Here is a 15,820-nt window from a genome sequence, read left to right on the forward strand (position 1 = left end):
TTATTAGTGGTTAACATTCCAATTATCATCACTCAAAGAGAATATTCTGCTGATGAAGCTCCAAGGCACTCGAATTATTTCCGCAACTTAAATAGCCATTAGCTAGGGGTAGCCCAGTACTCAACACCCAACCCTAATCAAATAACCCCTAGTCCAACCATAGATGATATATTAGGGCTTTAATCTAATATCTAAACCCAAAGTCATAGTAAATTATTTGCCAAAAATATTATTAAAGTTTCTAATTAGTTCTTATCTTCGCATCTCAGACGGGGGCCAAAGTCTAAAAGTCTTAAGCTCAAGTTTTTGTCTACACTTTGGTAAGCCAAACAATGGTGGTAAAATGTAACAAAAAACCAGAACTTTGTTGACTTTCTTAGATCAATATCCGTCGCTCTTACATTGTCAATATGAGTTAAAACAAACTTCTTGAAGGGTCACAATAGCTACCAGCCGAGACAGTGATGGGTGAAGGCATCCACCACGAAGGCTATCGCATGTTAAACCCCAAAAGATGTCATTGGCCATAAAAATCCATTCCATTTTGCTGACAGAGAGCCTGCTGCATCTTATCACACTTTTCGATTACTTATCACGGAAGACTGTGTTTATGCTTGGGGCCAACAAAAATAATGACCGACGTCCAGTCAGTCATGGCAGGGGATGCTTTTAAGCGTAACCATCATCATGTTCATCATGATAAGCTTGCTGATGACAATGATGGTGATGGTGGTGTGATGATGACAGCGAAGATAATACAGCCACGTTTTATGGTATATGACCAACCTGGAAAGTGGCAGGAAATGTTCTGCTTCTCGGTGACCCTTCTTGAGTTAAAAAAATGTTTGTGGTTTTGGTGGTCATTTCATATTTGGTAATCGTCTACAAGTATTTTTATACCCACCACCATAGGATAGGGGTATATTCATTTTGTCATTCCGTTTGCAACACATCGAAATATCCATTTCCAACCCTATCTAAGGCGATCTAAGACATGTCCGTCCGTCTGTCTGTTGAAATCACGCTGCAGTCTTCAAAAATAGAGATATTGAGCTGAAACTTTGCACAGATTCTTTTTTGTCCATAAGCAATTCGAAGATCGGCTATATCGGACTATATATTGATATAGCCCCCATATAGACCGATCCGCCGATTTAGGGTCTTATAAAAGCCACATTTATTATCCGATTTTGAAATTTCTGAAATTTGGGACAGTGAGGCTCTTCGACATACTTCTTTAATTTGGCTCAGATCAGTTCAGATATGGATAGAGCTGCCATATAGACCGACCCTCCGATTTAGGATTCTAGGCCCATAAAAGACACATTTATCATCCGCTTTCGATGAAATTTGGGACAGTTAGTTTTGTTAGGCCCTTTGACATCCTTCATCAATTTGGCCCAGATTGGTTCAAATTTGGATATAGCTACCATATAGACCGATCCTCCGATTTAGGATCTTAGGCCCATAAAAGCCACATTTATTATCCGATTTTGCTGGAATTTGAGATAGTGAGTTAAGTTAAGCCCCTTGACATACTTCAGAAATATCGCTCAGATCAATCCAGATTTGGATATAGCTGCCATATAGACCGATTTCTCGGTTTTAGGTTTTGGGGCTATAAAAGACGCATTTATTGTCCGACGTCGTTGATATTTGAGACAGTGTGTTCTGTTAGGACCTTCGACATTCTTCTTCAATTTGGTTCAGATCGGTGCAGATTTGGATATAGCTGCCATATAGACCGATCTCTCGATTAAAGGTTTTGGGCCCTTAAAAAGCACATCCGTGTCTGTCGAAAGCACGCTAACTTTCGAAGGAGTTAAGCTATCCGCTTGAAGTTTTGCACAAACACTTCTTATTAGTGTAGGTCGGTTGGGATTTTAAATTCAAATCAGTTTATAATCTGGTATAGCTGCCATATAAACCGATCTTGGGTCTTGACTTCCTTAGCCTCTAGAGGGCGCAATTCTCGTCTAATTTGACTGAAATTTTGCACGTGGTGTTTTGGTATCCCTTCCAACAACTGCGCTAAGTATGATTCAAATCGGTTTTTAATCTGGTATAGCTGCCATATAAACCGATCTTGGGTCTTGACTTCCTTAGCTTCTAGAGGGCACAATTCTCGTCTGATTTTATTGAAATTTTGCACGTGGTGTTTTGGTATCACTTTCAACAACTGCGCTAAGTATGGTACAAATCGGTCCATAATCTGATATATCTGCCATATAAACCGATCTTGGGTCTTGACTTCTTGAGCCTCTAAATGGTGCAATTCTCGTCCGATTTGACTGAAATTTTGATGGGTTTTGTTATGACTTTCAACAACTGTGCTAAGTATGATTTAAATCGGTTTATAATCTGATATAGCTATCATATAAACCGATCTTGGATCTTGACTTCTTGAGCCAATGGAGCGCGCACTTCTCATCCGATTTGGCTGAAATTTTGCACGAGGTGTTTTGTTATGACTTTCAATAATTGTGTTAAGTATGGCGCAAATCAGTTCATAACCTGATATAGATGCCATATAAACCGATCTGGGGTCTTGACATATTGAGCCTCTAGAGGGCGCAATTCTCATCCGTTTTGACTGAAATTGTGCACGAAGCGTTTTGGTATCACTTCCAACAACTGTGCTAAGTATGATTCAAATCGGTTTATAATCTGGTATAGCTGCCATATAAACCGATCTTGGGTCTTGACTTCTTGAGCCTCTAGAGGGCGCAATTCTCATCCGATTTGGCAGAAATTTTGAACAACGGCTTCTCCATGACTTTCAAAATACGTGTTCAATATGGTCTGAATCGATCAATAGCTTGATACAGCTCCCATAGAAACCTATCTCCCGATATTGCTTCTTGAGCCCCTACAAGGCGCAATTCTTATCCGAATGAACTGATAACTTGTTATAGCTCCAATAGCATAAGAGTTCTTATTCAATATTCTTTGTTTGCCTTAAAAGAGATACCGCGCATAGAACTCGACAAATGCGATCCATGGTGGTGGGTATATAAGATTCGGCCCTGCCGAACTTAATGCTTTTTTTACTTGTTTTTCTTCCTTTTTTTGATTATTACGAGACTTTTTGTACATTTTTTTCTTTTCTTTTGCAGGAAATACCCGAAAAACATGCATCCTCTGTTGCTGGCACCAATGCCGTTGTGGTCTGTGTCGATAATGGCCTAAATGGACGCACAAAAGTTTTCACCGAAAATGAGGCCCAAGAATCATTGCTGAGTAAAAATAACGAAACTTGCATTTAAGCTAAGTGCGTAAAATGGAACACAAATCTCATGAAGTGCGAAAAAAACAAAAAAACATTTTAAAGGCAAAGTATACAAACTTAAAGAAATTTCCATGAAATTCTATTGGTGCTTTAGTTTTTTTTCCTTATTCTCTATTTTATATTTTGTAAAAAAACCAGAAAAACATATTGAAGAGATTAAAATAAAATTTAAATAAAACGTTAAAAATGACAAGCTAAACTTAAAATTTAAATATTACTAAAATCGGTACATTCGAACTCGGGACTCCCAGCACCTTTCGCTTTATGTAACCAAAAAAAGTAATTTTGCCTTTAATCCAAAATTTCTCTTTTTTAATACCCTGTTCCACTGAATGGTGGTATACTAATTTTGTCATTCTGTTTGTAACACATCGTAATATTGATCTGAGACCCAACAAGAACAAATTCTTGATCATCTTGACATTCTATTTATGTTCCTACGTCTGCCTGTCGAAAACGCGCTAACTTTGGAAGCTGCAAAGCCAATTTTCAAAAACGCCTCATCTCGGAGATAGGTTCACCAATTAAGCGAAATTTTATATTCCGCCTTATGGTTCCCCAAAAACACGAAATTGGTATAACATTTTGGGGTCAAATAACCACCCGAACGGACATGTTTACCGACTGGAACAATATGGGTATCAAATTAAAGGTATTTAAGAGTATAGTGCGAACTTGGCCTAAAAATATCACCTCTAAGTGTTGGGGGGGTCACCCAGCCACAAAAACACCACCTAACAGAACACTTTTACCGCTTTGGGCAATATGGGTATCATATGAAAGCTATTCAAAAGTAGAGTACAAATCTGACTGATTGCTTGGTGTCAAAGGGCCTCCCCAACCCCCAAAAAGCCCCCAACAAGACATATTAGATTGGGACAATATGGGACTCAAATGAAAGGTAAATGCAAATTTTGCCCATGAACATTCCACTAAGGAACAGGGGCAAACTTCTCACAATGAGTGCAGTCCGATTCAAGTTTAAACTCAATGATAAGGGGCCTCCTCCTCCTCCGATCGGCGAGCCGAAGTGCGACACCTCTTTGGAGAGAAGTTTTACATGGCATAGTACCTCACAAATATTGCCAGCATTAGGAGGGGAAAACCACCACTGAAAATTTTTTCTAATGGTCTCGCTAGGATTCGAACCCAACCGTTCAGCGTCATAGGCGGACATGCTAACCTCTGTGCTATGGTGGCCTCCATGGAAAGGTATTTCGGAGTTAAATACGTATATGGTATTAAACATTGGGTCCAAGTATCAAGGAGGCCGCCTCAGACCCAAATCTGCCTAAAATGGCCCAAAAAATGTGCCCGATCGGGACTATATGGGACTCCAATGATAGGTATTTGGGATTAGAGTATGAATATCATATTTAAAATTGGGACCAAGTACCTAGGGAGCAGTCCCAAGTCCAAAACCGCTCCAAAAGTACTGTCAAAAATTAAAGTGGGTCGATCGGAAAAGTATGAGTCTCAATTGAAGGATTTTCCTGAGTAGAATACGAATATGGTCAGAAATGGATCGAAGTACCTAGGGCATCGCCCCGAAAGTACCGCCTAATATCAAAAGTGGACCAATCGGGACAATCTAGGACTCCAATGAAAGCTATTCGCAAGTAGAATATGAATAAGATATTTAAATTATCCAGGGAGCCGCCCCAGGCCCAAAAACGCCCTAAAAGTAGTGCCCAAAATTAAAAGTGAGCCGATCGGTACAATATGGGACTCACATAAAAACTATTTGGGAGTAAAATATGAATATGATATTTCAAATGGGGTTGCAGTACCTAGGGAGCCGTCCCAAGCCCAAAACCGCCCCAAAAGCATTGACAAAAATCAGAGCAGACCGATCAGGATTCAAATGAAAGGCTTTCGGAAGTAGAACGCATCAAAAATTGGACTGAAATACCATGCGCGTCGCCCCAAGAGTACCGATCGGGACAATATAGGACTCCGCCCCAAAACCAAAACCGTCCCAAGTGGGCATATTTGACGAACATGATAATGAAAGGTATTTATTTGACTACTAATACGGTATTAACCAGTAAGGAAAGGCAAAAGTCGGGATGAGCCGACTATATAATACCCTACACCTACCCTACAATTATAAATTCGGGCACTATACAAATATATGAGAGCTATACTATATGAGAGCTATATCTAAATCTGAACCGACTATTAAACAGATCGTTTGAAAATTGTTGTTACTACGGCCATATAAGTGCAAATCCGGAGATAAATATGTGTGGGTGCTACATCCAAAACTGAACTTTCGTGATGATTGGACAACAAATACGACCTGCACTTTGATTACAAGAATACATGGACTCACAGACGGACAGACGGACATGGATAAATCGAATCAGAAAGTGATCTATAATAACCTGTACCACAGGGTATAAATAGATAGAGATGATGTAGGGTATAAATAAATATTGAGCCGAAACTTTGCACAGATTTTTTTTATACCCTCCATCATAGGATGGGGGTATACTAATTTCGTCATTCTGTTTGTAACACCTCGAAAAATGCGTCTAAGAACCCATAAAGTATATCTATTCTTGATCGTCATGTCATTTTAAGTTGATCTAGCCATGTCCGTCCGTCTGTCCGTCCGCCTGTCTGTCTGTCAAACTAACTTTCGAAGGAGCAAGGCTAGGCGCTTTAAATTTTGGACAAATACTTTATATTAGTGTAGGTCGGTTGGTATTGTAAATGGGCCATATCGGTCCACGTTTTGATATAGCTGCCATATAAACCGATCTGGGGTCTGGACTTCTTGAGCCGCTAGAGGACGCAATTATTATCCGATTTGGCCGAAATTTTGCATGAGAAGTTTCGTTATGACTTCCCACAACTGTATTAAGATTGGTTCAAATCGGTCCATAGCCTGATATAGCTGTCATATAAACCGATCTGGGGTCTTGACCTCTTGAGCCTCTAGAGGGCGCAATTCTCATCAGATTTGGCTGAAATTTTGTACAGGTCTCATGACCTTCAACATACGTGTCTAATATGGTCAATCAATAGCTTCATACAGCTCCCATATAAACCTATCTCCCGATTCTGCTTCTTGAGCCCCTACAAGGTGCAATTCTTATCCGAATGAACTGAAATATTACACAATGACTTCTACAATGTTCATGTTCAGCACTCATTTATGGTCCGAATCGGACTATAACTTGATATAGCTCCAATAACATAATAGTTCTTACTCAATATTCTATGTTTGTCTAAAAAGAGATACCGCGCATATAACTCGACAAATGCGATCAAATGGTGGAGGGTATATAAGATTCTGCCCGGCCGAACTTAGCACGCTCTTACTTGTTTGTCCATAAGAAGGATAAGTTCGAAAATGGGCTATATGGGACTATATCTTGATATAGCCCCCATGAAGACCGATCCGCCGATTAAGGGTTTTAGGCCCATAAAAGCCACATTTATTATCCGATTTTACTGAATTTTGGTATAGTGAGTTGTGTTAGGCAAATCGACATTCTTTTTCAATTTAGTCCAGATCGGTTCAGAATTGGGTATAGCTGCCTTATAGACCAATCTCTCGATTTAAGGACTCATTCCCATAAAAGGCGCATTTATTATCCGATTTTGCTAAAATTTGGGACAGTGAGTTGTGTTGGGCCCTTCGACATCCTTCTTCAATTTGCCCCAGATAGGTCCAGATTTGGATATTGCCGCCATATAGACCGATCTCTGGATTTAAGGTTTTGGGGCCATAAAAGGCGCATTTATTGTGTGATGACGCCGAAATTTGGGACAGTGCATTAAGTTAAGAGCCTCGAAATGTTTCTGCAATTTAGCCTAGATCGATTAAGATTTGCATATAGCTGCCGTATAGACCGAACTCTCTATTATTGTCCGATGTCACCGAAATATGCGACATAGACTTGTGTGGGGCCTTTCGACATTCTTCTCCAATTTGGCTTAAATCGGTCCAGATTTGGATGTTGCTGTCATATAGACCGATCTCTCGATTAAAGGTTTTGGGCCCATAAAACGGGCATTTGTTGTCCGTTTTCGCCCAAATTTGGGACAGTGAGTTGTGAAAGGCTCTTCGACATGTCGCTGAAACTTGACCCAAAAAAACTTTTTCATCAAATTTAAAATTTGGATTATTTGGATTTAAAATCTCTTTTACTTGTTATTTTATGCAACTGCTTTATAATGTTGTATAGCAGTTTCCATATTTCTATTATTATAGCCAATTTAGATTAGTTTGTTTTAAGGATAATTCGGAATATATTTATTTTAAGTGGTTCCTATATGGAACACCTACATACAAAACAAGAATAAACAAAAACAAATTTTGGTGAATCTCAATTAAATTCCAGAACACATAACTTCTCATCAATCAATCTTGTTAAGAAAAATATTCTTTACAAGATTGGAATATTGTAAATTGTTCATCAATTTCAATTTGTTAAATAAACTTTGCAATTAAGTGTGTATATATGTATGTTTCGATTCGAATAAGCAGCATAGTCTAGATGATGTAGTCTACACCATAATTTAATGATTGTTATGAAGAACAAAACTAATGAATTAAATGTGATTAATTGTGATCCTAAGCTATTTCTTGTCATTCTATCAAAATCACAACAACAATACGATGTCTATGTAAGCGCTAGTTAAGTAAATATTTAAACCATATTATATATAGAAGAAGAAAAAATTAGTAAAACCTATAAAATAAAGAAAATCCAAAAATCTCGTTGTTCCAAACAACCAACACAATTACCACTTACATTTATCCACCTAGCATATTTTTGAAGAAGGTGTCTTACATTGACTTATTCGAAATGCTTGAAAAATTAGTATTGAATTGTATATTTGCCAAAGGCTTTGTGTAAAATAATCAAATAAAATGCAATGAATTTTGACTTCATTCAATCAACCATTTTGTTGTTTTCCTTGTACATACATGATTTATTTGTATATAGTATATATTTGTTCAAAAAACATACATCAATGCTTGTACACTTTACATTCAATGCATTATTCATTATTCAGTTTACAATAACGAACAAACAACTCGACACTATGTAAATATCAAACTATTGTACATTTTAACATTTATAGTCGATATATATATATATAGGTTAAGACATTTAAATGTATTACGATATGATATAAGTCAATAAAAATTCTTTATTAAATGTTGAATACATTTCAAGGAACTGCCATTTCATTTTGGGATATCTCTTTGGGTATCATTATGCATTGGTGAGTAAGTATACGTATAGATAGGTGATCAAAATTAAATGGGATTTTCCAATTATTAAGTGTGAACTTTTCTTAACAACATATCAAGCGTAAAGTGCTGGAGTGATTATCAAAAACAAGTAAAAATACATTAAGTTCGGCCGACGTGATGGATACCCACCACCATGGATGCTGCTTAAAACCAGTAAAGAAAGGCAAAAGTCGGGCGGTACCGACCATATAATACCGTACACCATCGAGTCTACGTACTACTTTTAATACATAGAACCTACGTCGAAGTCTAGTCAGTCTTCAATTTTGCATACCTAATGAAATATCGAATTGAAATTTCTAAGATTTTTCTTACGATAGGATCTAAATTGTGGCTAATACAGTCTTAAATGCCATATCAAATGAAAGGTAAATATGGGAGCTTTATCTTGATTTGGACCGATTTTGATGAAATTTTATACAACGTCAAATGAAAGGAACGTCAAATGAAAGAACTCACGCAAAATTTCGTAAAGAATTGACCATAATTGTGACCACTGCAGCCCTAAAAGTCTATATCGGGTGAAAAATATATATGGGAGCTATATCTAAAGCCAATCCGATCTTTTCAAAATCATTAACGTTCGTACTTGGACCAAAAAAGTGACTTGTGCAAATTGTATGCCAATCGGACCCAAAGTGTGTCCGTACCTTGAACACAAGAATACATGGACAGACATGGTTAAATCCAATCAGTAAGTGATTCTAAGCCGATCGGTATACTTAACAATGGGTCTAGTTCCTCTCCTACTTAGCGTTGTAAACAAATGCACAAAGTTAAAATACCACAGTGGTTGTGTAGTGTATAAAGATATTTTCTCCCCGTCACATAAGATCATGTTTTAGAGGACGATTAGTTTGTCGAAAGTAGGCAACTTATAATTTCCAAAAAAAAAAAACAAGTAAAAGCGTGCTAAGTTCGGCCGGGTCGAATCTTATATACCCTCCACCAGGGATCGCATTTGTCGAGTTCTTTTCCCGGCATCTCTTCTTAGGCAAAAAAGGATATAAAGAATGATTTGCTCTGCTATTAGAGCGATATCAAGATATGGTCCGATTCGGACCACAATTAAATTTTATGTTGGAAACCTGTGTAAAATGTCCGCCAATTCGACTAAGAATTGCGCCCTTTGGGGGCTCAAGAAGTAAAATAGAGAGATCGATTTATATGGGAGCTGTATCAGGATATAGACCGATTCAGACCTCTAGAGGCTCAATAAGTCAAGATCCAAGATCGGTTTATATGGTAGCTATATCAGGTTATAGACCGATTTGAACCTTATTTGGCACAGTAGTTGAAAGTCATAATAAAATACGTCACATAAAATTTCAGCCAAATCGGATAGGAATTGCGCCCTCTAGAGGCTAAAGAAGTCAAGACTCAAGATCGGTTCATATGGCAGCTATATCAGGTTATGAAGCGATTTGAACCATACTTGGCACAGTTGTTGGATATCATAACAAAAAACGTCGTGCAAAATTTCATTCTATTCGAATGAGAATTGCGCACTCTAGAGGCTCAAGAAGTCAAGACCCCAGATCGGTTTATATATGTTGGATATCATAACCAAACACGTCGTGCAAAATTTCATTCCAATCGGATAAGAATTGCGCCCTCTAGACCCCCAAGAAGTCAAGACCCAAGATCGGTTTATATGGCAGCTATATCAAACCTTGGACCCATATGGCCCATTTACAATCCCAACCGACCTACACTAATAAGAAGTTGTGCAAAATTTTAAACCTAGCCGTTTAAAATTTTTAAACCTGACTCCTTCGAAAGTTAGCGTGCTTTCGACAGACAGACGGACGGATGGACAAACGGACGGACATGGCTAGATCGACATAAATGTCATGACGATCAAGAATTTATATACTTCATGGGGTCTCAGACCTGAGTAGATATAAACAGAATGACGAAATTAGTATACACCCACCCTATGGTGGAGGTTATACAAATTTTCTGCGGTGGTTTTCCCTTTGAAAATTTGCAATTTGAGTTGTGTTAGGTCCTTCGACATCCTTTTCCAATGTGGCCCAGATTGGTCCAGATTTGGATATAGCTGCCATATAGACCGATCCGCCGATTTAGGATCTTAGGTCCATAAAAGCCACATTTATTATCCGATTTTGCTGAAATTTGGGACAGATCGACATAACTCTGCAATGTGGCACAGATCGGCCCTGATTTGGATATAGCTGACATATAGACCGATCCGCTGATTTAGGGTCTTAGGTAAAATCCCCATTTACTATCCGATTTTGCTGAAATTTGGGACAGTAGGTTGTGTTAGGCCCTTCAACATAATTCTTCAATTTGTCCCAAATCGGTTCAGATTTGGATATAGCCGCCATATAGACCGATCCGCCGATTTAGGGTCTTAGGCCCATAAAAGCCGCATTTCTTTCCCGATTTTGCTGGCATTTGGGATAGTGAGTTGTGTTAGGCCCTTCAACATCCTTCCTCAATATGGCACAGATTGGCCCAGATTTGGATATAGCTGCCATATACACCGATCTCTCGATTTAAGGCTTTGGGACCGTAAAAGGCGCATTTATTGTCCGATGTCGCTGAAATTTGGGACACTGAGTTAAGTTAAGCCCCTCGACATACTTCTGCAATATGGCACAGATTTGGATATATCTGCCATATAGATCTATCTCTCGATTAAGGTTTTGGAGTTGTGTTAGACTCTTCGACATTTGTCTGCAACTTTGTCTAAAGCGTTACAAATTTGGATATAGCTGCCATATAGACCGATATCTCGATTTTAAGTCTTGGGCCCATAAAAGGCGCATTTATAATCCGATTTTACTGAAATTTGTCACAGTGACATTTAATTAATATTTGCAGCATTTTTCTCCGGATTATGGCGAAAGGTGGTCAACATACCAACCCTAGGTGGTGAGTAGCCAAATTTCTGCCCGGCCGCACTAAATGCCTTTTAATTTGCTTTTATTTGAGTCTCTTACCAAAGAGATTCAGGAGCAATATTTTTGTGTTGCTTCAAGGCTGCCTCAACCTAGATGGATACAAATATATTGTTGCTGAACAATGCATTAATCATGCGAGTATTATTGTCTATTTTTTGGTATTAAATACATTTATTATCCCTTTCGTAGAAAAGTATTCAACCGGAAAACCTTCCTATAGCAAGGAATAATGCATCATTCATTTTAAAGTGTCCTTTTGTTTGCAAGATTGTTGGGAAGAAGAGAAAAGTTCAGCCTTGACCGGCTCACATGTAAATCCATCTTCTTCATTAAATTTCAAAATTCTACACTAAAAAAAATTCTTTACAAATGAGTACTATGTAAAAGCAATCAAGACTGTATAAACGGGTATGGCCGAGTTGTTATTACACTAAATCAAATATCCTTAGCTACAGGTGTTGATCCATTAACACCTGTAGCTAAGGATATTTGATTTAGGCCATACTTAGCAAAGATGTTTGAAGTCCACAACATTTGGAACATCCAGCTTATTTTGAGGAAAAGAAATCTTTACAAAAACTAATGAAATATCATTTTTTGGTTTTTGTTTCCAAAGTTCAATTTACTTCATTTCAGCTTTCTTTGCAATTTCATTTTTTGCTTTGAGTGTACAACCATTACTAAAATCACCACACAATCCCTTTGCATAAATTAATATCAAATTAGTGAAATTCTAGACATTGTGGCTACTCCCATAGAAATTATGACAAGAGTTCTATTAATAACATTTCAATGTATTCGGATTACCAAAGCCTGAATGAATAGAGGGTTCTTAATGTGTTGGTATTCCTGCCAAGTCGTCTTTGTAGAACGTCCTACATTAGAGGAGAGCAAAGGAGTTCCAAGATATCTGAGGTCATACAGTGTAAACATTAAATAAATTTGCAACGGAGATGATTTAAAAGGAATTCATTTGTGTTTATGTGCCAGAGTGTACGAGTATGTGTGTGGGATGCCTACCCAGCAAACCAATCGTCACGAAATCTGTACGAACTTTGGATGATTCTTTCGAATTCGGATGCGAAACCTTTACGAAAGTTATATGGGGTGGTTGACATGATTTCGGAACGAAACCTTGAAGTTTCGGATAGAAATCGGAATGAATTCGTTCCTTGAGAAATTCTGAAAGGGAAATTTCTTGCCGAAACATCATAAAGAATTCTGAACGATTTCGTAATGAAACAGGATGTTCCTTCTGAAACTTCGTAAAGAATTCTGCAGTAATTTCGTAATGAAATCGGATGTTTTTCCCGAAACTTCGTAAAGAATTCTGCATGATTTCGGAAGTAATTTCGTAATGAAATCGGATGTTCCTTCCGAAACTTCGTAAAGAACTCTGAAGTAATTTCGTAATGAAATCGGATGTTCCTTCCGAAATTTTATAAAAAATTCTGAAGTAATTTCGTAATGAAATCGGATGTTCCTTCCTTGCCTACCTTGCCTACCCAGCAAACCAATCGTTACGAACTCTTTACGAACTTCGGATGATTCTTTTGATTTCGGATCCGAAATCTTTATGAATGTTATATGGAGTAGTTGACATGATTTCGGAACGAAGCCTTGAAGTTTCAGATAGAAATCGGAATGAATTCGTTTCTTGAGAAATTCGGAAAGGGAAATTTCTTACCAATACTTCATACTGAATTCTGAACGATTTCTGAAGTAATTTCGTAATGAAATCGGATGTTCCTTCCGAAACTTCGTAAAGAATTCTGAACGATTTCGGAAGTAATTTCGTAGTGAATTCGGATGTTCCTTCCGAAACTTCGTGAAGAATTCTGAAGTAATTTCGTAATGAAATCGGATGTTCCTTCCGAATTCTGAACGATTTCGGAAGTAATTTCGAAATGAAATCGCATGTTGCTTTCGAAACCTTGTAAAGAACTCTGAACGATTTCGGAAGTAATTTCGTAATGAAATCGGATGTTTCTTCCGCAACTTCGTAAAGAATTCCGAACAATTTCGGAAGCAATTTCGTATTGAAATCGGATGTTCCTTCCGAAACTTCGTAAAGAACTCTGAACGATTTCGGAAGTAATTTCGTAATGAAATCGGATGTTCCTTCCGAAACTTCCTAAAAAATTCTGAGCAATTTCGGAAGTTTTTCATATTAAAATCGGACGATATGTAACCGTTGACCAGAGAAAAATATATGTATGTCGGAATAGGTACTACCTATTACGTAAAAATTGTCAAGTCTTTCAGGAATAGGCTCAAAATGGACTCCAAAGATCCAATAGCTGCGGTGATGACATCAGAGCGTAGCACGTAGTCCGCTCTTCCTATAGGTCTGCTTCAAGCTCCGACGTTTCAGAAGAAGACCGACTATCTGTCGTTTCATTTGACCACTATTTTCACAGCGTACCTAGGACTTGCATATACTCCGAAAGTCTAGTTGTAGGCACACCACAAGGAGCATCTTGCTCGCCACTCCTATGGATGACCACTGTAAATGACCTATTACGGATGCAGACAGCGGAGGTATTTGAACCTGTCTACTATGAATACTTCTTAGGGGTAAGGATCCGAACCAATTAGGTGTATGTCCATAGCGTCATTTTTATACCCTCCACCATAGGATGGGGGTATACTAATTTCGTCAATCTATTTGTAACTAACTACTACAATCCCAACTAACCGAAGTATTTGTACAAAATTTCAAGCGTCCAGCTTTACTCCTTCGAAAGTTGGCGTGCTTTCGACAGACAGACGGACGGACATGGCTAGTTCGACTTAATATGTCATGACGATCAAGAATATGTATACTTTATGGGGTCTTAGACGAATATTTCGAGGAGTTACAAACAGAATGACGAAATTAGTATATCCCCATCCTATGGAGGAGGGTTAAACCCCATACGAAAAGAAGGTTAGAAGTCGTTCAGAATACTTTCAGAACTGTCGGAACAAAAATTTCTTCCGACAAACAGTGCAGAAATCATTCAAAATTCTTTCAGAACTGCCGATACAACAATTCCCTCAGATTGTCAAGCAGAATTTGGAAAGAATTTGGTAAGATCTTTTCGAAAGTCTTCAGACTTTGTTCAGATTTGTCTAACATCAGACATTTGGTTTGCTGGGTACGCACATCATATTTATTCAGCCTTAGGTTGAGAGCATAAAGAGATACTGGGAAAATTTAATACTCTTCTACTTAGGTAGAATTCTTACCCCAGCATATGGGGGGCAATAATGTAGACAAACAGCATCATATGCGTAGTGAAATATGTTCACATTATTAACTTCTGACATTGGAACAATATTTTCTTTATTGTTATTGGGAAAATATGTGAGTGAAGTACTATCATTGTATACAACTTTAAGACACATATATGGCAAATTATTACCATTATTGTTGTTATTTAGCTATTCAGTTGATAGACTGTGTTCTTACTTGTTTTTCAAAAGAAAAACTGCCATATTATATGGAGTAGTGTAATAAAATACTAAGTTTATATAGAGACATAAAGTTTCGCTGAATCGAATGTACTAAGTGCAGTTGGGCCGAAAAATGGGTTCACACCAACATGGATTCTACTAAAAATATACGCCAATACACTGAGTTTATAATTGAATGATTTTCAAGGAATAAAATTGGATATTTTTATAACTATTAGGGTCTCAACTTAGATCCATACTTCAAGATGCTGCATACGGAATGACTAAGTGAGCAGTCCTCAAAATTTAAGTGGAAGTGATTTACGTGCTCACCATTTTAAGAACGAAGCCTTCCACCATTATGGTATGCAAGACAGTTTATTTGACATTCTTGCTACCCAAACCCAAACCTTTAAAATTAACAAGTGAAATGAATGAAGAATATTCTGTACCAATAACAACTAAAAAATATTCTTGATCAGCATTAAAATCTAAGACGATCTAGCCATGTCCGTCCGTCTGTCTGTTGAAATCGCGCTACAGTCTTTAAAAATAGAGATGTTGAGCTGAAACTTGGCACAGGCCCATTAAAGCCTCATTTATTATCCGATTTTGCTGAAATTTGGAACAGTTGAGCCCTTCGGAGTTGAGTTGAGCCCTTCGACATCCTTCGTCAATTTGGCACAGATCGGTAAAGATTTGGATGTAGCTGCCATATAGACCGATCTCTCGATTTAAAGTTTTGGGCCCATTAATGGCGGATTAATTGTCCGCTGTCGCCGAAATTTGGGACAGTGAATTGTGTAAGGCCCTTTGACGTCCTTCGTCAATTTGGGTCAGATCGGTTAAGATTTGGATATAGCTGCCATATGGACCGATCCT

General features: G+C 37.9%; 1 protein-coding gene across 1 annotated transcript in view; it reads left to right on the forward strand.

Moving 5' to 3' along the window:
- Window positions 1-3,488, forward strand: part of LOC106094759 (neuropeptides capa receptor) — an 84,179-nt gene extending 80,691 nt beyond the window's left edge. Inside the window, exon 11 of the mRNA XM_059360429.1 lies at window positions 3,117-3,488. Coding sequence (XP_059216412.1) covers window positions 3,117-3,266 — 150 coding nt within the window. The 3' untranslated portion in view covers window positions 3,267-3,488. The remainder of the gene's footprint in view (window positions 1-3,116) is intronic.
- Window positions 3,489-15,820: the final 12,332 nt, after the last annotated feature.

This window comes from Stomoxys calcitrans, chromosome 1, assembly GCF_963082655.1.
Source record: "Stomoxys calcitrans chromosome 1, idStoCalc2.1, whole genome shotgun sequence".
NCBI lineage: Eukaryota > Metazoa > Arthropoda > Insecta > Diptera > Muscidae > Stomoxys > Stomoxys calcitrans.